The sequence below is a fragment of the Coregonus lavaretus genome, assembly GCF_964263955.1.
Source record: "Coregonus lavaretus genome assembly, chromosome: 36".
NCBI classification, from domain to species: Eukaryota; Metazoa; Chordata; class Actinopteri; order Salmoniformes; family Salmonidae; genus Coregonus; species Coregonus lavaretus.
This window is the reverse complement of record NC_140023.1, coordinates 5,152,664-5,180,511: the sequence shown is the minus strand read 5'-3', so window position 1 is coordinate 5,180,511 and position 27,848 is coordinate 5,152,664. Positions and strand designations below refer to the sequence as shown.

Below are 27,848 nucleotides of genomic sequence, written 5' to 3'. Positions count from 1 at the left end.
ACGTCTAGGCCTGTAGTGATTGCATTATTTATCCTATAATCAGATGCATGTTGAGGCTTTTTTAAACCAACAGATGGCGATATTCACCCATGTTCACCATTTTATACTCGATGTCAAGAGTGGATGGAATGACTGCACTGATGGCTCTACACTCTCAGTTCTCCAAGTATGGTACTGTATGGTTTGCACTGCAGTGAGCAGCACACATCAGACAATTTTGGCTCCGTCTCCTTTTTCATTCCACGATCCATATGGGTGGCGAAAGCGCATCCTGAGCATAACAAACACTACGTCCGCATTAATACGCGACGATCTGATTAGATTTTTCAATATAAAAAAGGGAACAGTGACATGTTTTCATCGAATTGGTGGGAAAGCGCTGCACGTCAACACAGAGATTCAATCGATATTGTACTTGTAGGCTATAGCATATTATCTGTGCGCATGGGGTGGTCTCTCGCTAAAATTAGAGTGTGCCGTTTTGATAGGCCATAGCAGTTTTGGTTTTGACTAAGGTATTTGGGATAGTCCCATAACACTTTTTTAACCTCTACATGTTGTAGCCTACCCATTTAACTCTGTGATCCCAAGAATAATGGAATATTGTAAATTATAATGGGGTAGCCTAGTCCTAGGGAATGAATCAAGACACTAGGATATTTTGATTAAATTTAATGCAGAATCAACCATTGAAACTTTTGCAAATAGTGTCATACCCTATGTTTTCACAAATAAGATATTGCTCACATCGACACTGTATTCCAGAAATATAATATGTCTGAAAGTTTGAATTGATCTACGAAATCCACGTTGAAACACAGAAGTTGCACTGGCTTGCCGCTGGTGCCTGGTTGTGGTTACTGCACTATTGAGCAGTGGGCTACAGCATCATCGCGCGCTCAGACACACGCGGACATCCTACTAGCTGGAGTTCCGAGAGCACTCGGCCGTTCGTTTTGTCTCCTTGTGATCTCTTATCCTAGTCTTTTATTTAGTTTTTGCACGGAAAGGAAATCATTCTTTGGTTGATGGTATCGGTTGACTGTCGCAAAAGCGGAGTACTTTTGGGTCGGAATGTTTTATGCATGAAGTCAGCTTGATGTCTTCTGTAGCCTATGTCGGACCTCATCCCCCCGATATTTTCAATGGATTTGAATAGAGTGGAAATACCTTGTCAATAAAATCACGTTTTTTTTCTATACGTTCTATAAATTCCATTGTAACAAGGCATCATACGGATAGAAACGCAATGATCTTCGTCACTCTTTATGTCGTTCTGCCTCTTTTAGGTAAGTTTTAGTTTCTCAAGGCCTATTACTTATGACTATGACTAATATATACTGTAAATGCAGAGTATATACATTTTTAAATGGACAATAATAAGCAATCAGAGGGCAGCTGAGATAAATACATAGGAAACCTATAGTGATCGTTGTGGAGAGAGATGGGCCACCGTAATGCGGGCCATGCCCACTGACTAGTGAAAAATCAATTACGAGCTCATGTGGCCTAATCGAAGTGAACTGAGTTCTAATTCTGTAATACACACAACTAAATACAGTGGCATTTCATTATCCGTCTCTCATGCATAGCCTATATACCCTACCATAGCCTACATTGCAAAAGCAAAAGCATAACACGTTTTACGCGTTTCATATTTAATAACTTTACTTGTCCTCAGCTGATTTATTTAATATTGCACAAATGTATAGGGTATGCCATACGTTGATTGCTATGTCTGTGAGGAGTAGCCTATATGAGATGTTGTGTTGTTGTTATTGTCACGGAGTTGCGCACTAAAATACGCTCAGTACAACGTTAATATGTTAATCTCTAAAGCAGCTTTCATATGGCTTAATCTCTGAATATTTATTGTGACTAAATCCTGGTATAGCCTACAATATTTAACATTTAAACGACATAAACATGATTATTATTATTATTATTATTATTATTATTATTATTATTTATTCTCCCCACACAGATGTTTTGTATGCCCAGGAGAATGTCCTTTCTGGTCCCAACCGCCTCGACTGTGTCAAGGCGAGTGAGCAGTGTATGAAGGAGCAAGGATGCAGCACCAAGTATCGGACAATGAGACAGTGCGTTGCTGGGGGGAAGGAGAGAAACTTTAGCATGGTGGCCGGACTGGAGGCGCAGGACGAATGTCGGAGTGCCATGGATGCACTCAAGCAGAGCCCCCTGTACAACTGCAGGTGTAAAAGGGGTATGAAGAAAGAGAAGAACTGCCTTCGCATCTATTGGGGAATCTACCAGACTTTGCAGGGTATGCACTTTGGTATCATTGCAGTTGGCTACAACATAGCAAGCACACATTGTCAGAAGTCAATCTGATGTTAATCAATGGTAAAAAAAAAAACATTTCCCAGACCTGCTTTATGAGTAATGTATTAATGGACCATGTAAACTGCTAAAGCAATACAGTTTCAGGGAGAAAACACCACATTATTAGGTGCGTAACTTTCCCGCCCGTGCGTAATGGGAAAGGAGGGGGGTAATGTCCTTAAAAATATATCTTAGAATGAATCGAGTGTAAAGCCCGTTGGCATTCGTTATCTTCGAGTAGATCTTACACAAAAATTGTACTGCCTAATGCCAGTGACCAGTGGGGCATTAGGGGTTCTCAGTTGTGCAACTGACCAATATGCCTAATCAACCGTAGCCTAACGAGTAGTAGGGCGTCATGGAAATTGACTGACCTAGATACCCATCTCATGTGTATACGCATGTGAAGAGATGACAAGCCATGGTAGCTTACAAACATTTAGTGAAAACAATAACCTTTAAATAAAATATATCTATCTATATGTCTGTATGTCTGTCAGTCTGTCAGTCTGTCTGTCTATCTATCTAGCTTGTTGTCTTCAACATTTACATGCCTATTAACACTGCAACAGTATGTTAAAAATCACATTGTTTTTAAATATTCCTTTCAGGGAACGATTTCCTGGAAGACTCTCCTTATGAGACCATGAATAGCCGGCTGTCTGACATATTCCGACTGGCCCCCATTATTTCAGGTAAGGACATGGATTTATTTAGAGTTAACTATGGTGCAACTTATTTCAAAGTTCACGAACGGACACTTGGCTTCATTGTGAAAGTATATAGATGAAATGCTGGCTGTGCATGTTCTTAGTGCAATTGTGTTTCTAATTTTGTACAATCCTCACACTTTCCCTCTTTCGCCCCAATGAAATGCATGCCCATTGTTAGTGAACTTGCACGGGGAGCTATAGTTCTGAGTGTTCGCTGAGTTGGAAAAATTGAAAAATGGGTCAGGTTGGAGCATAGTTCATTGGGCTGTGTTTAAATCGTACAACGTCAACAATTCGATCTGAATTGTGATGGTCATATCAAATCGATCATGAATGCGGGAGAGGTATCACATAGGACACCCGTTACACGCGTTGGTGGAGTTTATGTTAAATTATGAGCCGCCTCTAGATGGCAATCTTTTCCCTTGTTCACGATCGCACAGGTGCTATCCATGGAAGCTATAGTGGCCTTTCTGACTTTACCTTGGTCTTAATATGTCTTCGTTGTGAGAAACTCCAATTCAGTGCTCTTGAGGTGGCGTATTGTGTGGCAGGTGATGGAGAATAAGAGAGCTTGATATGATTTGCAATGGGATTGTGAATATGAAGGGGAATTTAAGTAATCTTTTCATACATTTCCTGCCCTAATTTAAATGGCCAAGACTGTAGCACTGAGCAAAAGTATTGTTCTCGCCTTGAAAAGGAATCACCTGTTATTATGTCCCTTGTGGACATACTTTTGTCAATAATATAGTAGGCCCACAAAAGTATGTGGACACCTGCTCGTTGAACATCTCATTACAAAATCATGGGCATTAATATGGAGTTGGTCCCCCCTTTGCTGCTATAACAGCCTCCACTCTTCTGGGAAGGCTTTCCACTATATGTTGGAACATTGCTGCGGGGACTTGCTTCCATTCAGCCACAAGAGCATTAGTGAGGTCGGGCACTGATGTTGGGCGATTAAGCCTGGCTCGCAGTCGGCGTTCCAATTCATCCCAAAGGTGTTCGATGGGGTTGAGGTCCGGGCTCTGTGCAGCCAGTCAAGTTCTTCCACATCGATGTTGACACATCATTTCTGTATGGACCTCGCTTTGTGCACGGGGGCATTGTCATGCTGAAACAGGAAAGGGCCTTCCCCAACTGTTGCCACAAAGTTGGAAGCACAGAATCGTCTAGAATGTAATTGTATGCTGTAGCGTTAAGATTTCCCTTCACTGGAACTAAGGGTCCTAGCCCAAACCATGAAAAACAGCCCCAGACCATTATTCCTCCTCCACCAAACTTTACAGTGGGCACTATGCATTCGGGCAGGTAGCGTTCTCCTGGCATCCACCAAACCCAGATTAGTCCGTCAGACTGCCAGATGGTGAAGTGTGATTCATCACTCCAGAGAACGCATCTCCACTGCTCCAGAGTCCAATGGCGGTGAGATTTACACCACTCCAGCCGACGCTTGGCATTGCGCATGGTGATCTTAGGCTTGTGTGCGGGTGCTCGGCCATGGAAACCCATTTCATGAAGCTCCCAATGCACAGTTCTTGTGCTGACGTTGCTTCCAGAGGCAGTTTGGAACTCGGTAGTGAGTGTTGCAACCGAGGACAGACGATTGTTACGCGCTTCAGTACTCGGTGGTCCCGTTCTGTGAGCTTGTGTGGCCTACCACTTCGTGGCTTAGCCGTTGTTGCTCCTAGACATTTCCACTTCACAAAAACAGCACATAAAGTTGACCGGGGCAGCTCTAGCAGGGCAGAAATTGGAAGAACTTACTTGTTACAAAGGTGGCATCCTATGACGGTGCCACGTTGAAAGTCACTGAGCTCTTCAGTACGGGCCATTCTACTGCCAATGTTTCCCATGGAGATTGCATGGCTGTGTGCTCGATTTTATACACCTGTCAGCAATGGGTGTGGCTGAAATAGCCAAATCCACTATTGGCCATGAAGTGTACATGTATATAACCTGGAAGCATAGACAATTATGGATGTTCCTTTAGTGAATTATTTTTTGTATATAAATGGACTAAATCAAGGGGCAATTTTGGTAAGTCATCAATGGCGAAAGAGAGACATAAACTGCAGCAACATGATGTGTCCTTGAGCAAACCAAGAGAGACCCAAGTAACGTTTCTAGGACAATGACTCTAATTTCAGAAAAGTGGAAATGACACATTAGTCATTATAGATGCCTGTCAGAATACAGCCAAACATCTAAGCAAAATGAAATGTCTAGCTTCTTCGGAGCATAGTTCATATCAAGGCAAATAACAGCCCCAGACATTTTCCCCTCTGAGTTACCAGAACAGAAATATTTATAGGAAAACACTCAGCATCTGAAGGTGCTCCTTATTCCCCTTTGAAAAGCTATTTATGTTGATTGAGGGTTGCACATTTATCTCTTAGCTACGGGTCCCACAGATCATCCCTCCCTGCTCATCATGGGGGATTTAAGGGCCAGGCAGGGTGAGAGGGAGACCCTATGGGTGAGATGGGTGACAGGACGGGTGTCAGGGAGGTTTAGGTCAACAGTGCCTCCCACAGGCCCTACTTCCAGGCAGCCCTATAAAATGGCTGTCTCCGTAAGGCTGAGAGGACTCATAGATCATCTGACTGATTCATAGTGGGGAACAAAGGGAGGCATTGTGAGATGTAATGAATCTGTAATAGGCCACTGCTTTGGCCCTGAGCCTCATAATCTCCAGTGACACTCTGGTCATTCTCCTCAGCACCCTCCTGATTATAATGAGGTTTATTCCTGATCTTTCCTACACACTGACCCCCAGGTCCCAATGTCCCCATTCCCACCTCCACTCTGGATACTGTAGGCCTCTGATGGACTGAACCAGACATAAAGCTGGAACAATAACAGTGAAGCTTATAGGGTACACAGCTGCCTTAAAGCACACTGGCTGTCCTTTATTAAGTCACATGAGAATAGAATGGAGTAGTATTAAAACAGCAGCTCAAATGTGTGAGGACGATGTGGAAAGCCCTGAGCGTGATTGCATGGACACACACACACCTGCGCACACACATACACACACACACATGCTTGCGCACAGTGTACTGACAGCCACACACGCCCTATCAATGATTTTTTATGGAAGAGGCAAGCAGGCAGGAGCCATTCGGGGCAGTCCACAGCTCAGGAATAAGGCTCTCTTCCATAATGTCTGGGACAAAGACACATACTGCACACAAATACACACACACACACACACACACATACACACACACACACACACACACACACACACACACACACACACACACACACACACACACACACACACACACACACACACACACATACAGTTGAAGTCGGAAGTTTACATACACTAAGGTTGGAGTCATTAAAACTTGTTTTTCAACCACTCCACAAATTTCTTGTTAACAAACTATAGTTTTGGTAAGTCGGTTAGGACATCTACTTTGTGCATGACACAAGTAATATTTCCAACAAGTGTTTACAGACAGATTATTTCACTTATAATTCACTGTATCACAATTCCAGTGGGTCAGAAGTTTACATACACTAAGTTGACTGTGCCTTTAAACAGCTTGGAAAATTCCAGAAAATGATGTCATGTCTTTAGAAGCTTCTGATAGGCTAATTGACATCATTTGAGTCAATTGGAGGTGTACCTGTGGATGTATTTCAAGGCCTACCTTCAAACTCAGTGCCTCTTTGCTCGACATCATGGGAAAATCAAAAGAAATCAGCCAAGACCTCAGAAAAAAAATTGTAGACCTCCACAATTCTGGTTCATCCTTGGGTGCAATTTCCAAATACCTGAAGGTACCACGTTCATCTGTACAAACAATAGTACGCAAGTATAAACACCATGGGACCACGCAGCCGTCATTACGCTCAGGAAGGAGACTTGTTCTGTCTCCTAGAGATGAACGTACTTTGGTGCGAAAAGTGCAAATCAATCCCAGAACAACAGCAAAGGACCTTGTGAAGATGCTGGAGGAAACGAGTACAAAAGTATCTATATCCACAGTAAAACGAGTCCTATATCGACATAACCTGAAAGGCCGCTCAGCAAGGAAGAAGCCACTGCTCCAAAACTGCCATAAAAAAGCCAGACTACGGTTTGCAACTGCACATGGGGACAAAGATTGTGCTTTTTGGAGAATGTCCTCTGGTCTGAGGAAACAAAAATAGAACTGTTTGCCCATAATGACCATCGTTATGTTTGGAGGAAAAACGGGGTGACTTGCAAGCCGAAGAACACCATCCCAACCGTGAAGCACGGGGGTGGCAGCATCATGCTGTGGGGGTGCTTTGCTGTAGGAGGGACTGGTGCACTTCACAAAATAGATGGCATCATGAGGAAGGAAAATTATGTGGATAGATTGAAGCAACATCTCAAGACATCAGTCAGGAAGTTAAAGCTTGGTCGCAAATGGGTCTTCCAAATGGACAATGACCCCAAGCATACTTCCAAAGTTGTGCCAAAATGGCTTAAGGACAACAAAGTCAAGGTATTGGAGTGGCCATCACAAAGCCCTGACCTCAATCCTATAGAACATTTGTGAGCAGAACTGAAAAAACGTGTGCGAGCAAGGAGGCCTTCAAACCTGACTCAGTTACACCAGCTCTGTCAGGAGGAATGGGCCAAAATTCACCCAACTTATTGTGGGAAGCTTGTGGAAGGCTACCCGAAGCGTTTGATCCAAGTTAAACAATTTAAAGGCAATGCTACCAAATACTAATTGAGTGTATGTAAACTTCTGACCCACTGGGAATGTGATGAAAGCAATAAAAGCTGAAATAAATCATTCTCTCTACTATTATTCTGACATTTCACGTTCTTAAAATAAAGTGGTGATCCTAATTTACCTAAAACAGGGAATATTTACTAGGATTAAATGTCAGGAATTGTGAAAAACTGAGTTTAAATGTATTTGGCTAAGGTGTATGTATACTTCCGACTTCAACTGTATATACTGAGTGTACAAAACATGACATAGACTGACCAGGTGAATCCAGGTGAAAGCTGTGATCCCTTATTGATTTCACTAGTTAAATCCACTTCAATCAATGTAGATGAAGGGGAGGAGACAGGTTGTGTATGTGTGCCATTCAGAGGGTGAATGGACAAAACAAAAGATTTAAGAGATTTTGAACGGGGTATGGTAGTAGGTGCCAGGTGCACCTACTACCAAGTTAATTAAATTATTTTCAAATATTTTCTCCAGGCAGTCAGGGTGAGTCACTTCCCACTGGGCAAAAATTGGTTGAATCAATGTTGTTTCCACGTCATTTCAACCAAAGATGTATATGTGAAGACTCTGAATTAACGTGGAAAACTGATTGGATTTGCAAAAAGTTTTCAACGTAAGGGAATTTATTTTTTCATCCAACCTTTAAACTTAATCCAATGACATGGTGACATCTTTTTTTGATTTCATGTTGAATTCACGTAAATTGACAACTCAACCAAATGTAAATCAAAACTAAACATTGAAATGACGTCTGTTCCCAGTAAGTCAGTCTCATAATGTGGTGGAAGTTGCCACATGAGAAACTTCATTTGAAGAACAGAACCCAATCTCATTTTGATTTGACTTCGATTTTCAATTTCAGTCACATTGACAAAAATACTTTAATAACATCTTGAAACACAAATGAATTAAATCAGCAGATCGCGAATTGGGCCTTCTTTTATGCAACACTCATTTATCACATCATTGTCCACAAGATGCTTTGAGGCTGTAGCTGAGTTATGTGTTTCTTCTTCTTCTTCTTCTTCTTCTTCTTCTTCTTCTTCTTCTTCTTCTTCTTCTTCTTCTTCTTCTTCTTCTTCTTCTTCTTCTTCTTCTTCTTCTTCTTCTTCTTCTTCTTTTAATACAAGCGGTGCAGCTTGTTTTTTTCCCCTCCATTTCCTTACAGAAACCCTAAGTCTCTCTCAGGGAGAACTACCTGTATTGATGTCTGTGTTTCCACTCGATTAAATGGCTCATTAAATGCTTCTGGGCTTCCGGTGTCTGCAGAGCTCATTGCTTCTTATTAGCAAGAAGTGCCATGCTGTTGTCTGTGTGCCAGGCTAGGTTATTGGTGAAACATACTTAATTTGGAGTGGTTCCTGGGTCAAGGGTCACAAAAGCCACAACTGCTGTCATAGGACAGACATGGTAGGTCATTTCAATCAAGGGAAATGGTTTACTCACACAGAGAGGTGGAATGCTCATTGATGAAGTACCAGAACATTGAATTTGTTTTGTACATTACTTTGTGTGTATGTTGGCATGTTTGCATGTGTGTATGGGTGTATGTGTGTACGTGTGTACGTGTGTACGTGTGTATGGGTGTATGTGTGTATGTGTGTGTATGGGTGTATGCCTGTACGTGTGTATGTGTGTATGGGTGTATGTGTGTAGGTGTGTATGTGTGTATGGGTGTATGTGTGTACGTGTGTATGCGTGAGCGAAAAAGCGAACAAGGAAGAGCATTTCATGAAATGGTTCCTTTTACAACCACCAGTTTGCCATCTTGTAATGCACTGATCCATAGAGAAGGCAGTGAGAACCCATTTCTCCCAGATTCAAGTGGACTTGCATTACTCCCAGGCCATTTGCCCCTGCCCAAGAGGCAAGCAGTGGAGTAAATGGATGAATACACAGCACAGTTTCATATGAACGTATTCAGGAACACTCACTGGTCTGGAGCCTTTCATACTGACCAATGTGCATACTTTTATTTTCCTCGATCTTAAGAACTAGAATAACTAAAGGTTTGTTTGCTGTATGTGTGGCGTAACATTGGAGGTTGACTCATGAAAGTGTACACTCATTGGAGGTTGACTCGTGAAAGTGTACACTCATTGGAGGTTGACTCATGAAAGTGTACACTCATTGGAGGTTGACTCGTGAAAGTGTACACTCATTGGAGGTTGACTCGTGAAAGTGGACTGTAGCTTTAAACTGAAGAAAACTAAAATAAGTTATTAAATGGTCTGGCTTATCGCCACGGAAATATAGCTACGGTACAATCACTCTGTTTGTAGATAAAGCCCCTTTAAATGTCAGACTATTGTCATTTAATGTTCAGTGCGCCAATGAGAAAAATGAAACCGGGGGAAAAATGTGACACAAAATGGAATAGTGAGTCTGGTGTGCAGGAGGGGCTGGTTGGACTGAAATTGCCTAAATGATGAGGTAGCGGTGAAGAAAGGATAAGGACATCAACAAATCTGTGAAGTACTACTATGAATAAAGATTAGTTTCTATATCACTCCATTATTTTCTGAGACCTGTAGATGACCTTTCCCTGTTAAGTTTTGTGGTTTGAGCTGATGCCGTATCAGGATGATGATTATGAGGTTAGCGCATAAACCCACAACTTGGCATTACAATTATTTTAATTTAAGGGTGGCTGTATTTGGGATAAAATCAGATTCTGACATTGTCTCCTAATTTCCTTGTGTCCTTACGTTTATTTAGTTCTCCTTCCTCTTTCCATTTTTTCCCCTCCGGCATAAATCGTTAGAAACTATGCTTTGGAAAATACTAAAAGTATAATTTGCTGCTCAGAAGCAGTATTTTGTCTCATTCTGTCAAACTGGAGCCAATCCTGTGCTCTCTCTCTCTCTCTCTGAAGTCCTCGACCTTGAGCTGCGTATGTGTGAAAACATCAGTAGTAGTCCCAACCTTGCAGACAGACCACACAACACCTTAAATCCCTGTACTGACACGATGCTGAGAGCCTGTCAACACAGCTCACTGCTGTTGGAATGCCACTCTAATAATGAACTCAGAGCCCAGCAGTGTATGAGAACAGACTGCCGCTAGGGGTTCTTATAGAGTGAGAGGAGGGAGAGCCCACTGGGTACACACTGGTTAAATCAACGTTGTTTCCACATAATTTCAATAAATTAATTAAAACCAACTTGGAATAGACGTATAATTGACGTCTGTGCCCAGTGGGAGGAATGGGAAAGAGAACAGCATTTGTTGGTTGGACCTGGGAGTACCTCTCCTCTTAATGTTGTGGTTGGACCCAGGAGTACCTCTCCTCTTAATGTTGTGGTTGGACCCGGGAGTACCTCTCCTCTTAATGTTGTGGTTGGACCCAGGAGTACCTCTCCTCTTAATGTTGTGGTTGGACCCGGGAGTACCTCTCCTCTTAAATAATAATAATATGCCATTTAGCAGACGCTTTTATCCAAAGCGACTTACAGTCATGCGTGCATACATTTTTGTGTATGGGTGGTCCCGGGGATCAAACCCACTACCTTGGCGTTACAAGCGCTGTGCTCTACCAGCTAAGCTACAGAGGACTCTTAATGTTGTGGTTGGACCCAGGAGTACCTCTCCTCTTAATGTTGTGGTTGGACCCGGGAGTACCTCTCCTCTTAATGTTGTGGTTGGACCCGGGAGTACCTCTCCTCTTAATGTTGTGGTTGGACCCGGGAGTACCTCTCCTCTTAATGTTGTGGTTGGACCCGGGAGTACCTCTCCTCTTAATGTTGTGGTTGGACCCGGGAGTAGCTCTGCATTTAATAGTGTGTTGGTAGAAGTATTTTGACAGTTCCAACCATAGATTCCAACAACCAACCAAAACCTCTCTCAATGGTATTGCTTTGGTGTTTGACTCTCTGTACTTTCCCCAACTTAAAATGTTTGTGTGAGATAAAGAGAATTGAAAAGGAGATGTGTTTGAAAACCATCTGCAGCGTTTCCATATCGATATTCCCTGTGCCACCTGACAAACAAATGTCATTAAAATGGCTACTTTGATAAAGCAGCTCCCTTTGCCCCTGTCTGGTTGTTTGTGTCAGGATGTGTCAATCACAGGCCAAGCCCGGGCCTTTGAAGTCTGAGTACAGTGATATCTGTCAGAGTTGTGGCCTCAGCCTCCTCAGTGAGCATTGACTGAGAAAGCAGTTCTATGTTAACGTCCCCCTACTCCCTCCTTCCTACTTTACAAGGTTATTTTGTTCCACTAAAGACTTCCAAATCCTCCTAGAGTGTGTGCTGTCGAAGGGAGACATCGCATCTGAAAGCTAATCAATAGCCAGCCATGTTAAAATAGAAACTTGAGGCTGTGTATACAAGAAACTATTGATTTGTCTTTTCGCTCTAGCTCTTCTGTTGGACTGGATCAAAGGATAATCCCTCTGTTGCAGGGTGCAGGTATACAGTTCCACAATGTACATCATTCTGGAGGAGTGGGGAATCTCCACTGGGTTGTCTTGACTCCTCCATTCTTATTGGCCATATTAGAAAATGTAGAGCAGGGATCATCAGCTAGATTCAGCCGCGGGCCAATTGTTTTTTGGGGTTTTTTTTTGCTAAGAAAACTTGGGGGGCCAAATGAAACCACCCGCGGGCCACCAGTTGGTGAACCCTGATGTAGAGATTGATTATTATATATATATATATATTTAACTTTTTTGCCATTTAGCAGATGCTCTTATCCAGTATGACTTATAGTTAGCTAGGTGAGACAACCACATCTCAGTTACAGTAAAAAAAAAAAAGAGTAGCTATCAGCAAAGCCAGTGCTAGTAGGACAAAGTCAAGTTCAAGTGTTAGTTCACGAAAAGCAAGGGTGTTTCAAGATTAGATCCCAATGAAGGTTTTTAATATGTTTTTCATACCACAGCTCCGCATAGCTTCCTGAATGTCTGTTGTTGTCTGTCTGTCTGACTTTCATCCAAAAGTCTATAGCTGTCCCTCCAAGTCACACGGAGGATTTAGCCACAGGTCGTAGGGGCTTTAGCTGCTAAATGCGCATACCGTTCCAGACATTACTCTCACAGCTGCAGCCTAATGGCAGAATAATGCCAACAGCAGCATCGGGTTCCAGCCTTGTCCCTGCGTCTAGCTCTATGTGGCCAAAAAATAATTGAGTTAAAGGTGACCAGAATGGAGTCCTGAGAGTTTTCTGATTGGATATAAAGTGGGAGAGTGATTCATCATAGTTAATCGACGCTCCTGACAGCTCGAATCACCAGGGGCGTCACATGTGCCAGCTACCTCTAATGTTTTTCTGCTCAGATGCAAACTTGCATAATTACCCATACAGCAAACAGTGAGGTGTCAGTCTAAAGTCGGATAAATGTTGTGAGTAACCACGTTTGATCACTGGCATCAGAAACCCCCCCCAGTTAGTGTTGCTTTGGTTGGGATTCAATTGATTATTATGCAAAAGCATACATACTGCCAGACTCAGAGACTCAGTCCTAAGCCCTCAAATGAAGTGAGAGAATATAGATGTTGATCCCTTTTTAAGGCTGCAGCTGTTTTGTTTTCCAGCCGAGAGGGAGGTAGTGGTCTGTTTTTGTGTGTCTGTGACTCTTCTAATCATGGCTGAAAATGCTAGTAGTACTCTGATTGTACAAGACGTTTGTGCTGCAACTCTTGCCTCGAGACAAGTGTGACATGCACACGCAGTTTCAAGCCTGCAATATCCACAGTCGTAATACGGATGAAGCCTGACCTGGAATGTGAGGCTAACTGAAGCTGGCTAGCTTTAGAAAACCTTGAGTAGATCTAGCGAGCGTCGTAGTATACCACTATGGTCTTTGATTTGCCACCAGCTACCATATATGAACAACTTAAGAGTGGGATATGAGTGGGAGTATTGTGAGTGGGTATTGTTGTGTTCAAAGTATGGAAAGAAAATGCAAAAATGCTTCATATACCTGTCTAGTCGCCATAGAGCTGTATCTCATGTTGTGTAATATACACTGAGTATACAAAACATTAAGAACACATGTTTGGTATACTCAGTGTAATTAGCCCAGTACCCTGGGCATGGCATCTTTCCCCCAGTTCTTTGTTTTTGGTGCTACCAGCTTAACCAGAAACTGTCTGTTGTCAACCAGCTGTCTCTAAGAACTATACTCCCTCAGCAAAATGCTGCCCATCGCAAGACCTCCCCTCTTCTCCTTTGTACTGTCCCAAACCTTCCACTAACAAGACCTCCCCTCTTCTCCTTTGTACGATGCCAAACCTTCCACTAACAAGACCTCAGCAAGCTGTATTCCTCTTGAACACCTTTCCCTTTCCCCGCCTGGTGACTCTCCTGCCTCTGACCTGTCCCCTTTACCCTCTGAGTGTGGCCTGTCCCCTGGTCCACTGCACTGTGAGCTCTGTTCACCCTGTGGTCCTGAATGAAGCACATCTCTTGCAGAGGAAGGGGTCAGCAGTGACCCCTGGAGCGGCCCTGTCACAGTGCCCACAGGGAGGGGGCCCCAAGGCAGGGGCCGAGCAGTGGAGGACCCCAGTAGAAACAGGAGAGCTCATCCCAATTGGGCAATTCTGGGTAATTAACAGTATGCACGGCAGGACGTGGGTGTGTAAAGGTGTGTGCGCATGTGCATGCGTGCGTGCGTGCGTGTGTGTGTGTGAGAGAGAGAGCGAGACGGAGATATAAATAAAGATGGGTGGATGGGGGTTAAGAAGGTTTTTCAGGAGTTGATGAGAACCAGTATTATATTACATGGGTTATGTTGATGAGAACCAGTATTATATTACATGGGTTATGTTGATGAGAACCAGTATTATATTCCATGGGTTATGTTGATGAGAACCAGTATTATATTACATGGGTTATGTTGATGAGAACCAGTTTATATTACATGGGTTATGTTGATGAGAACCAGTATTATATTACATGGGTTATGTTGATGAGAACCAGTATTATATTACATGGGTTATGTTGTGATATTGTGCTTTTGCATTTGTTTGTAGTTGATTTGTAGACTGCTATGGGATGAAATTGTTCTATTCTTTTTTATAACAGGGTTTTGTAATAAATATCAATAAGATTATAACCAAAAAGTGACAGTATGTAGACTTTAGTTGATATCATCCAGCCCTAAGAGAAATAGTTGTCTAGGTGGTAGCTAAGTCAGGCGTACCAGGGTTGCAGCGTCCTTGGGAAATATATTTTAGAGCAGATGTGCTCTATGCTCAAGCCCTGGAGAGAGAAAGATTATGGGGAGAGTCATGCTTTACCGCCGTGGACCATTTTAAATACTCATAGTATTCGATGTGGTTTTCTTAGTGGCTGTTTGTGGGTAAGGCCAGTGGTATAGTGGAGTGTAAATTCATGTAAACGCCGTCCATGCACCTTTTTTATTTTGCACAATCGTTCCCCAACTATAGCAGAAAATGCATGGGAAAAACAAGGGGCGTTCCATGTTTTATACCACTACATCACAGGATGGGGCTATGCACACACACACACACACACACACACACACACACACACACACACACACACACACACACACACACACACACACGTACCCACACCCAGTGTTGTGCTTGCTCTCAGTGTTGCTGAAGGGGTAAACATCGCATCAGTGAGTGTTCAGGGGGATCTGGGGGTCATATCTCACTTCCACTCACTGTATTAGGTGGCAAAACCCTGGTTCATTCTCACACTGAGCAATTGGAATACATACAATTTACAAACCCTCATGAAGGCAAACCTGCAACAAATGCATCACATGCTCACATACAAATGCATCACAATGGACGCATTGTGTGTAGCTCTAAGAATGTTGTGCACTTAAAATCAAAGCATTCATTTAATGCTTTTAGATCACAACAAAATCACAACAGAGGAATTATAAATGTACACCCCCCCACCCCCCCAAACTAAACAGGCTAACAAACAGTATATCAAAAAGAAATATACTTTATTTAGTAATATGATACAAGTAATTGTTGACCCTAAAAAATATAATAATAAAACAATAATAGTACTAATATTTGTTTCTTTTTAACAAGGTATCCTTTGTTTTTCGTTCCTGCTAACTCATTCACTCTCCCACAAACAATCCTCAGTCTAAAACTAAACACCTTATTCAGTGTAATGCAGTGAAGTGTTTGGTTGTATCGTGGCCCACCTACTCACAATTAATGAATAATTCAGTAACCTCAGCAGGCTATAAATGAACCGCAGTTGTGAAAGGGAAGGATACAGAGGCCCGTTTTCCCTACATGACCTACAAGAGTGACAAGCGCTCTCCAATAAAAACAGTTACTTTCACGCCTGTGTTTGCCGTCTTAAACCGAGGCATTGTGGGAGTGAAAACAGAAGTGTTGTTCCATCTGATTTAATGGGATTAAGAGGCAAAACATGTCACACATGTCACACAAACATAGCCAGTGATAATATAACCAGGGATTCTACCAGTCTGCCAGGGTATTGAAGGTCCAGTGGCCCTGCTAAATGTGCTACAGCTTTATCATTTTGTTTTGATAGGTGTTAGATTCAGCAGGGAGTGTGTTGAGTTCTCTCCACCTCTCAGTGGCTTACAGTTAATACCTCTGCCAAGTGTGTGAGAACCAGGGCCCTCAGGGAGGCACGTTCAGATTAATTAAAAACTCAAATCCACTGAATGTTGTTAGTCATTGTTGAAGTTAATAGGAATGAAGCTGTGGGCTTCCCGTGAAGAGTTTTTGGAAATATTAATCACATTATTAAAACAGATTTATTGTTTTAGGTAATTAGTCATTTAATAGCGTCACATCCTGGTGGGTAAGTGTACTTTTTGTGTGGAAGTGTTGTAGCATATTCTGATGAGGTTGTTGCTGTTTAAACCATGTTAATTAAATGGACATCTGTGTTTTATCAGAATGGATGATAAATCAAAATTGTTTACTTTCATATGATTTTGTAATCCTCATAAACAGATCATCTAGGGAAATGCCTGGAAAATCAGACCAGTGTTTCTTTCAACACTATTCTAAATACCATACCTTTACTTTGTTTTAGACAATTCTCAATAGTGAATTTACTTTGAAAAAAAATATCTCACCCAGATTCCAGACTGAGTGTAATTATAGTTATTTGACGATGTTAATATTTGTTATTTTGGAGTGTACATATTGTACTTTGTCAGGGAAATGAAATTCACCCTGTTAGCATCAAATAAAGCTAGCTCCAGAGAGAGACTCGGGTCCTGTGTGAATATTCCAAGCGGTTTATACCAGTGGGTTTGTTTGCTGTTAGGCCTTCTGCTCTCCACTCTTTCATGTACAGTTTATTTCGTTCCCGGCCGTTTGCGATCGGTACTTAAACACAGGATGAAAGAGCTGAACAGGTCACCGAGCCTCTCAAAAAAGTCTGGAGGACTTGGTGGCACAAAACCAGCTACACATGCATGATTTCCACCTCTCGACAGGTGACTTAAAAAAATTAAATAAAAATAAGAGCATTCCTGTTGAAATAATCTTCCAGATTTAGAGCATTAAGAGAATTCCGGCTGAAATGGCAACCAACAGTCCTGAGGGGAAAGGCGAGTGAAGTTTATATAGTGGGTTTTCACATAACTACTATTGTAAGTACATGGTAAAGGTTGAGGGAAAACGGCAGCGTTTGACTGGGAACAAGTTGATATTCAAAGAAGATATGTACTCTATGTCCAACATAGATAATGGCATACATCATAATGCATCAGTCTGATTCCAAAAGTAGTTTGATCATGGAACACCCGTGTCTACAGCCAGTGGTCTCTCTATAGAGCAATGTGATGATGGTAGGCCTACCAACAGAAAGCAGTTCGCTATGCAGACTGTGTTTTCAGTCTATTTGAACGCATCAAAGTAAAGTTTAAATCCTCATCTGGCGGGGTTGTGGCTGGCCAGGCCTTTACAGCTTGTACTTCATACATTATTCATACACTCTGATTCACCCAGTTAGAAGGAGGAGGTCAGGGAGTGAAGAAGGGACATTGTGTGTGTATGTGTGTTTGTGTGTGTGTGTGTGTGTCTGTACTTGTATGCACTTGTGTGCAGTACAAGGCTTTCCCAGACATTATGGAAGAGAGCGTTATTCCTGAGCTGTGGACTGCCCCGGATTGCTCCTGCCTGCTTGCCTGTGGAGCTCTTCCATTAAAAATGATTGATAGGGCAGGCACGCACACCCTCAATAGACTGCCAGCCATGGCCGCCAATCGCTCCGTCACTGCGCCTTTCTGCTGACTGAATGATGGGCAAAGCAATAATCCCCAAATGTCTCCCAGTGGGAAGTGATTGCGGCGAGGCTGCAGTTTGCCAAGACACCATAGTGATATTTGTGTCTTAAGCGGATCTATTAGCTTTCAAGGACCTCGTCACAGAGTGACCTGTTGAGACAGCAGTGAATGAGAATGGAGAGAAGTGGCCGTCGGCCTACTTACGCGTATGTTATTCATTCTTACAGGGGAGTGACTCATTTTGAAGTGTCCTGTATAGTAGAGAAATACAGGCTGGCAAGGTGGAGTGGGATTCGCTCTGGCGCTTTGGGAAATATGTATGGGCTCCATGCTTAACTTTTATATTTACATGCAAAGTACTGGTGCTAGGTCTAACTGAGTAAGTCAAGTCTGAAATGTACTTGTAGCAAATGCGCTTAGGACTTTGGTACCAACGAATCACATTTTGTTACAAGTGGAAATATGGGTGATATCTTTCTAAAGTATAGTCACTCACACTCACTTTGAGTTTGTTAGTCTTTTTGTATGGAGAAAATCACATCAACAGCTGATGCATATCAGATTAGTTAATTTATTCAAATACCCTGTTGTGTAAGAATATCCATAATGTTATGCCATGACCTAAATAGATATTCCATAACTGAAATGATCTCCCTATATATGAATAAATGAATTTCATATCATCATGAGTTAAAAAGTTGTCCCTGCCAGCCATGCTATGCAGGATCAACACCAGTGGGAGTCGACCAGCTCCACTAGCGTGTAATGGCATCTCCTCTCCTCAGGAATTTTTTCTCAAACTCAATCTCTCAGAGTCGTGCCACAAATCAAGCCCCGGGCCTCCAATGATGAAGCGCACGACACAGTCCATACCTCCACTACATGTGATCTGAATGTGTTTACCGCAGAGGAGATGGGCATTTTCACCCCTTGCAGAAGCACACTATCCCAGACTACCCCGTACACATCCAACCAACGGTAAGGTGAAAGAAATAGGGAGGGATATTTTGTCACCCAGCATGTTATTTGGACTTCATTTCAATACGTTTAAATAGGGCAAGGGCAACAACTGGGATTTGTTTGCAAATACAATTCAATTTGATAGACTTAACAGGCTTTTCCATTTTCTACCCCGCTTCTCTACCAAGCACTCAACTTTCAATCTGAGCAATAAATCACTCAAAAGCCACATTTCATTTAGAAGTTTGCCCTGTGACCAATTGAGTTGGCTACATAAAACCTCCAATAGCATCTCGTGTGACAGCGCTTAGGGGCACAGGGGTTAATTGAAAAAGTCAGGCGTGAAGAGCAACAGCAGGGTCTGTTGTGTGAATGTGTCAGCGGGAATGAGAGAGAGACATGGCAACTGGTAGAGTTTCACTGGAGGGAAACCAGAGCCTGTTCCTGCTCTCAGCTCTCAGACAATCCTGCTGGATGAGGTTGGTCATCAGTCTGAGGAACCACCTGGTGGTAGATGCCACCCAGTACAGACCTACACACACCAACATGACTGCTTCAATTTACCCCGTGAAAACGTCCCAGTGTAGGAACCCTGTGTGTTATACTGGAAGGTATCGAGGACTTCAAAAGTTATACACCATAAAATCTAAACATTCTACACTTGTGTGCGCACACACTCATGTACGCACCAATAGCCTTTTACATCAAAGTGTAACTTACTGCAGTCATTTCACAGACTTGCCTGAGATGCAAACCCTGTGAGGTAATTACAGTATCTATTACAGTGTACTGAACAACATTTTACTGCTAAAGTGATACATAGTATGACTTAGAGCAGGGGTGGGCAAACTTTTTGTCTCTAAGGCCATATCGGGATTTGGAAATTCAACAAAGGGCCAAAAACAGATATTTTTTTTGCCCGATTTGTTACTCAAAACCAATTTGTGGGCCAGAAAAGGTGCAGTTATAAAACAATATATAGGTCCGTTATCAATTCTTCATACTTTATATCTAGTTTTAGGCATTCAAATGTGGCCTGGAGTCCTTTTTAAACCCCCCTGTAGTTTGTCCACCCATGGCTGTAGATTGCCCACCCCGGCTGTAGTTTGCCCACCCCTGGCTGTAGTTTGCCCACCCATGGCTGTAGTTTGCCCACCCCGGCTGTAGTTTGCCCACCCATGGCTGTAGTTTGCCCACCCCTGGCTGTAGATTGTGGCCAACCTCTATTTGGTTGGAAAAAGAGTAGAGAAGCAGTTTAAATACAGCATGAACTAGAGTGAGGAAGGAGGCAATGCGCTGTGAACAGCCCTGAGATGTCTGCACTTGCATTTCACTACAGCGAGCAGCAAACAATCAAACAAAGCTCGCGACCGAACCACAGCAGCGCTAGCCTGGCGGAACTGACAGGCTGAGTATATAATCCTCCAACAGCACAGCGTAGAGCGAGCATAGAGCGGGCGCAGCGCGGCGCCCAGCCGGCAGCCGACAGGTCGACAGGCATTACGCTGCTGCAGACGTCCATCCAAAATTAAGTTAACCAGGGTTTTGGGCTGTGTGTCAGTTATGTTTGTTGCATGTGGAGTAATCTGTTTAAGGAATAGACATGCATCTTTTCACTGTCGTGTGAAACACTGTCCCTCTATCTTTCTCTATTTCCCTCTCTCTCTCTCTCTCTCTCCCTCTCTCTCTCTTTCCATCTGTCTTTCTCTATCTCTCTCACTCCCCCCCCCCCCCCCCCCCCTCACACTCACTAGGGTTGTAGTTTAGAAATTATTTTTCCCCCCGGTGTATTTCCATATAATTAGATTGTTCTCTCCCACCTATTCCATAGTGTTTGGGAAAGATAGCCTAATAATACCCCTTAGGGGAAATGGATGTTGTTTTACTCCAGTAATGGCTTTATGAAAAGCTTTATGTTTTGGACAGATGTAATCTCTTACAAACAAGTCCACACATACAGGCTTTCTCTCTCTCTCTCTCTCTCTCTCTCTCTCTCTCTCTCTCTCTCTCTCTCTCTCTCTCTCTTTCCTCCATCTTTCCCTCTCTCTCTTTTTCTCTTTCTCTTTCTCTTTCCGTCTATCTTTCTCTGTCTCTCTCTCTTTCTCCCCCCCCCCCTCTCTTTCTCTCTTTCTCACACACACACACAAATCCCCAATGCCTCTTTTAAGGTTACAAACATCCGCTTGTCAGTCAGAATGGGAACAAAGATTGAGCTCCCTATAGCAATTGTGACAGACACTGTTATGGCTGGCTCACATTGTACTATTTCATGTGAGTCTATCTGTACTATTCTGTCATTAAAAACACTTCAAAGTAGTTGAGATGAATATTACTCACTAACTCACTTTGAGGACAGGAAAACACGCACATCTGGAAAATGCTTACTTGTCGCTGTAATGCAGCAAAGCTTTCTATTTAATTAGCATGACATTTGCATGTATGAGGGAGGTGGAATAAAGTGGTGAAGCATACAACCTCTGGGGGAAATGCCTTTAGGAAGCATGCCGTCCTATAGCAGCATTTTACTTTAACATCAGATGAGTTCAGTTTTCTCCCTCACACTACTCTCTCCAGCCCCGGGTAAAACGACAAACAAGGTTACCTTTAAACTATATTTATTTATGTGAATACGTCATTTAATCTGACATAACTTTTAGTTTTCATTTCATAGTTACTGTAGACAAAATATATATTTCCTAAACAACACGATACTTTCACTTTTGTCAGTCAATTCTGTATATTTGGTGAGACCATAGGTTTGCATTACCCACCATAGGCAGAAATACACTACCACGGCCCTCCTCTTAAATGTCTTCCCTTCTCCTCTCTGTCAAGCAGATTCCATAAAGAATATTTATGTCACGTAAGCATTCGTTATAATTTGGAACATCGTTTCGGGAAGTGGTCAGCATGCCTATAACCTTGTGATAAGTGATAGGTGGGAGAAAGATTAATAGCAAACCATGACCTAAAGCCAGATAGTGCCTATATATTAAAATGTTATCCCTACAATACTCCCAGAGAGCGGGCTGGGTCATCAATCATTCATAAAGAAGACTGTAAGACCGTGCCAGAATTTGCATTTATTCTTAGAGTACGTTTTTCTTTGGGGTAGATCAGTTTTAATATTGCAGATAGATTGTAGTTTCCATCAATGTAATTGTCTGCATCATTTCCAATCCCCCATATATTTTGGGGGGAGGGTAAATATACACCAAGTCTTACTTTTAGGACCTCTTGGGTTTTGGCCAAAGTAGTGGACGAGAAGTTTAGCTTAGGGGTGGGTCTGTATTTTACCAGCGTTATCAGAAGAGGTATATGTTTATTGGCTGTGCCATTTTCGGTCCGTTAATGACCTGAGTCATGAACACAAGACCTCTTGTTTTAGCTCCTCTGGTTTTTCAGCACGGAAATAGTTCAGTATATTAACTTAACAGTTTGTTTGGGGAGGGTTTCGGTTATGTACTGTATATGCCATGTGGAGCAGTTGGATTTGGTTAATAACCTTGGCAGGGAATATCTCTCAGATTTGTCTCAGGGGTATTTATCATATGTTTTCTCATAGATTCTAGCATCACTCTGTCTCTGTCTTTGTCATTCATATGCACAGAACAAGATTTACATAAATATGGCCTCTCTCTCGTCTCTCGTCTCTCTCTCTCTCTCTCTCGATCTCTTCGTCTCTCTCTCTCTCTCTCTTCAACCCCCTATCTCTATCTATCTATCTATCTATCTATCTATCTAACTATCTATCTATCTATCTATCTATCTATCTATCTATCTATCTATCTCTCTCTCTCTCTCTCTCTCTCTCTCTCTCGTCCTCTCTCTCTCTCTCTCTCTCTCTCTCTCTCTCTCTCTCTCTCTCTCTCTCTCTCTCTCTGTCTCTGTCTCTGTCTGTCTGTCTGTCTGTCTCTCTCTTTCTTCTCTTCTCTCTCCAACAGACACACACACAAACCCTCTTTTACACACCGGGCCAGATTGCAGGCATTGATTTTCAGAGTGCTATTTAAGTTGTCAAGGCCATAGAGAAGTGCTTTTGCCAGGGGAAGTTATGTATGTTATTAAGAAAATGCCCTGGAAAGGAAGGTTATTTTTTTTCCAGGAGGGGAACCTGATGGATTTATTATCTGGTAGAGATCAGCCAGCAGGGGACCAGATGGATTTAATATCTGGTAGAAATCAGCCAGCAGGGGAGCCTGATGGATTAAATATCTGATAGAGATCAGCCACCAGGGGAACCGATTTAATATCTGGTAGAGATCAGCCAGTAGGAGAACCTGATGGATTTAAATCTGGTAGAGATCAGCCAGTAGGGGAACCTGATGGAATTAATATCTGGTAGAGATCAGCCAGCAGGGGGGCCAGATGGATTTAATATCTGGTAGAGATCAGCCAGTAGGGGTGCCTGTTGGATTTAATATCTGGTAGAGATCAGCCAGCAGGGGAATCAGATGGATTTAATATCTGGTAGAGATCAGCCAGCAGGGGAACCAGATGTATTTAATATCTGGTATAAATCAGCCAGCAGGGGAACCTGATGGATTTAATATCTGGTAGAGATCAGCCAGTAGGGGAACCTGATGTATTTAATATCTGGTAGAGATCAGCCAGCAGGGGAACCAGAATGTATTTAATATCTGGTATAAATCAGCCAGCAGGGGAACCTGATGGATTTAATATCTGGTAGAGATCAGCCAGCAGGGGAACCTGATGGATTTAATATCTGGTATAAATCAGCCAGCAGGGGAACCTGATGGATTTAATATCTGGTAGAGATCAGCCAGTAGGGGAACCAGATGGATTTAATATCTGATAGAGATCAGCCAGTAGGGGGGACCAGATGGATTTAATATCTGGTAGAGATCAGCCTGTAGGGGAACCTGATGGATTTAATATCTGATAGAGATCAGCCAGTAGGGGGACCAGATGGATTTAATATCTGGTAGAGATCAGCCTGTAGGGGAACCTGATGGATTTAATATGTGGTAGAGATCAGCCATTAGGGGAACCTGATGGATTTAATATCTGGTAGAGATCAGCCAGTAGGGGAACCTGATGGATTTAATATCTGGTAGAGATCAACCAGTAGGGTTGCCTGTTGGATTTAATATATGGTAGAGATCAGCCAGTAGGGGAACCTGATGGATTTAATATCTGGTAGAGGATCAGCCAGTAGGGGAACCTGATGGATTGAATATCTGGTAGAGATCAGCCAGTAGGGGAACCTGATGAATTGAATATCCTGGTAGAGATCAGCCAGCAGGGGAACCTGATGGATTTAATATCTGGTAGAGATCAGCCAGTAGGGGACCAGATGGATTTAATATCTGGTAGAGATCAGCCAGCAGGGGGACCAGATGGATTTAATATCTGGTAGAGATCAGCCAGTAGGGGAACCAGATGGATTTAATAGCTGGTAGAGATCAGCCAGTAGGGGAACCTGATGGATTTAATATCTGGTAGAGATCAGCCAGCAGGGGACCAGATGGATTTAATATCTGGTAGAGATCAGCCAGCAGGGGACCAGATGGATTTAATATCTGATAGAGATCAGCCAGCAAGGGGATCAGATGGATTTAATATCTGGTAGAGATCAGCCAGTAGGGGGACCAGATGGATTTAATATCTGATAGAGATCAGCCAGTAGGGGAACCTGATGGATTTAATATCTGGTATAAATCAGCCAGCAGGGGAACCTGATGGATTTAATATCTGGTAGAGATCAGCCAGTAGGGGTACCTGATGGATTTAATATCTGGTAGAGATCAGCCAGCAGGGGAACCAGATGTATTTAATATCTGGCATAAATCATTCAGCAGGGGAACCTGATGGATTTAATATCTGGTAGAGATCAGCCAGCAGGGGAACCAGATTTATTTAATATCTGGTATAAATCAGCCAGCAGGGGAACCTGATGGATTTAATATCTGGTAGAGATCAGCCAGTAGGGGAACCTGATGGATTTAATATCTGATAGAGATCAGCCAGTAGGGGGACCAGATGGATTTAATACCTGATAGAGATCAGCCAGTAGGGGAACCAGATGTATTTAATATCTGGTAAAGATCAGCCAGTAGGGGAACCTGATGGATTTAATATCTGGTAGAGATCAGCCAGCAGGGGAACCAGATGTATTTAATATCTGGTATAAATCAGCCAGCAGGGGAACCTGATGAATTTAATATCTGGTAGAGATCAGCCAGTAGGGGAACCTGATGGATTTAATATCTGATAGAGATCAGCCAGTAGGGGAACCAGATGTATTTAATATCTGGTATAAATCAGCCAGCAGGGGAACCTGATGGATTTAATATCTGGTAGAGATCAGCCAGTAGGGGAACCTGATGGATTTAATATCTGGTAATAGATCAGCCAGCAGGGGAACCTGCTGGATTTAATATCTGGTAGAGATCAGCCAGCAGGGGAACCTGATGGATTTAATATGTGGTAGAGATCAGCCATTAGGGGAACCTGATGGATTTAATATCTGGTAGAGATCAGCCAGTAGGGGAACCTGATGTATTTAATATCTGGTAGAGATCAACCAGTAGGGGTGCCTGTTGGATTTAATATATGGTAGAGATCAGCCAGTAGGGGAACCTGATGGATTTAATATCTGGTAGAGATCAGCCAGTAGGGGAACCTGATGGATTGAATATCTGATAGAGATCAGCCAGTAGGGGAACCTGATGAATTGAATATCTGGTAGAGATCAGCCAGCAGGGGAACCTGATGGATTTAATATCTGGTAGAGATCAGCCAGTAGGGGACCAGATGGATTTAATATCTGGTAGAGATCAGCCAGTAAGGGAACCTGATGGATTTAATATCTAGTAGAGATCAGCCAGTAGGGGTGACTGATGGATTTAATATCTGGTAGAGATCAGCCCATTGGCAATAATAACATATATGCATTTATGAGAGCTGAAGTATGAGGGCTTTTGGTCGTGGCGCTGGCGTGTCTGTAGCAGGAAGATGAAGGCTTCTAAGCCCTGGAAGCATTCATCCCTGTGCCTCTAAGCCCCAGCATTCATCCAGCAGTGTGTGCACCACAGCAGGTCAAGCCTTTACTATTAACTATGGGGGCTTAGCCCAGGCAGCCCCATCCATCTAGCATATGGCTGAGTAGTGCTGCCACACCAATGATTAAGTGACATGGCCACAGGCGCTAGCAGGCACATGTACACTTGAACATGAGAGCATGCATGTACTGTATGGGTAGACACATCCTAGATTGATACACACATGAACAGGCAATGACTTATCACACACACATATGCACTTCCATAAATGGAGACACTGTGAAATTACATGTAACTGTTGTCAGAATACCTAGGAGGTTGGCAATGACATCTGTGTTTGACCACTAGGCTATGTGATGATTTTGCTGGACAGAGCATTCTTTTTCCAACTGGCTTTTATCACTCTTAGATCATGCCTCCTGTGACCCCAGTTGAACAGACGATTCACCTCATTTGATTCCTTCCCACTAATCTTTAATATTGGTTGAGATTGTTTTATTACTGCTAATGAGGCGAATTGAAAGACCCCAAGGGTGTATGACTAGGCCGCTGGCGATGGTAAAACAGAGCATGTACATTTTCATAGGTTATTAAGCATTGATTCCCCTTGGATTAAGAGGCATCGTAACACTAAGCGCCATGAATTTAAAATGTGTCCTGTAAGGCTATCAGCCTAGTGGAGAGAACTAATGGCAACATTCTTTATGTGTACACACAGACTTATACACAGCAGGGTTGGGCTCAATTCTAATCGAAGGCAGTCAATTCAGAAAGTAAACTAAAAAAAATAAATAAAAAAAAGGGCATTTATTTTCTATTACTTCTCAATAAACTGAAAAGTAGAAGCTATTTATTTCCAAAGTAAAAAAATATCTGAATTTTTATTCAAATCACTTCCTGAATTGACTGCCTTCAGTTCGAATTGAGCCCAACATTGATACACACTCACACATGTACATCCTTGTGTTGTATACACCCTGCATCTCTGCTTCCCAGAATCACATAGGCTACAGTAGTATGCTTTTTCACCACATACAGGCAGGTATACACACAAATACGGATCCATTGTCTCACACACATACTGTACATATTCTCACACACACACACACACACACGTAGACGTGCATGCACACACACACACACACTCACAAATAATCAGTACATGAGCAGCTTCCCCAATTAGCCACGCAGTCAGATAAAACGTCACCGAGTGAAATCAAATAGCCTTAGGGCCAACATATTTAACATATCCACTCAGGAAGGCAGAGAGAGAGAGGAGTGGGAAATTAAACTTAGGAACACACTGTATCCACCTGGAGCCATCACAGTACTGTAGCAAAGAGGACTGGATTCTCAAGGTCAGAACATGGCTAACACGTTAATGCCCTAATCACGGTCACCTGTAGAGAAACACATCCATGGTAAACACATCCATAGACACATCCAATTGCACCTGAGAGACACTACGTGAAAGCATGTATGGTATGAAACACAAAGGACAGATCAATGTGAACTGAACATTATTTTTAAGACATGCGCTAGTTCAGGGTCGAAGTGATGACGACCGTTGCTTCAGTTCTGTGCCTGTTGAGGTTGCTGGATGTAAAAAAATATGTGGTGTGTAAAAGTAAAAGTGTTCACATCTTAAGAGTGTTTTTTTCTTAGAACAAAACAGATTCCAGTGAATTAAGAAAGGGTCTAATATGTAGTGTAGCAACTATTGCAGATTACAAATAAATACAGTGGGGGAAAAAAGTATTTAGTCAGCCATCAATTGTGCAAGTTCTCCCACTTAAAAAGATGAGAGAGGCCTGTAATTTTCATCATAGGTACACGTCAACTATGACAGACAAATTG

The 27,848-nt window shown here is 42.6% G+C and overlaps 1 protein-coding gene across 1 annotated transcript in view; it reads left to right on the top strand.

Moving 5' to 3' along the window:
• The first annotated feature begins 901 nt into the window (after positions 1–901).
• Positions 902–27,848, top strand: part of LOC311110653 (GDNF family receptor alpha-1-like) — an 85,743-nt gene continuing 58,796 nt past the window's right edge. Inside the window, exons 1-3 of the mRNA XM_084153193.1 lie at positions 902–1,289; positions 1,985–2,287; positions 2,958–3,041. Coding sequence (XP_084009319.1) covers positions 1,250–1,289; positions 1,985–2,287; positions 2,958–3,041 — 427 coding nt within the window. The 5' untranslated portion in view covers positions 902–1,249. The remainder of the gene's footprint in view (positions 1,290–1,984; positions 2,288–2,957; positions 3,042–27,848) is intronic.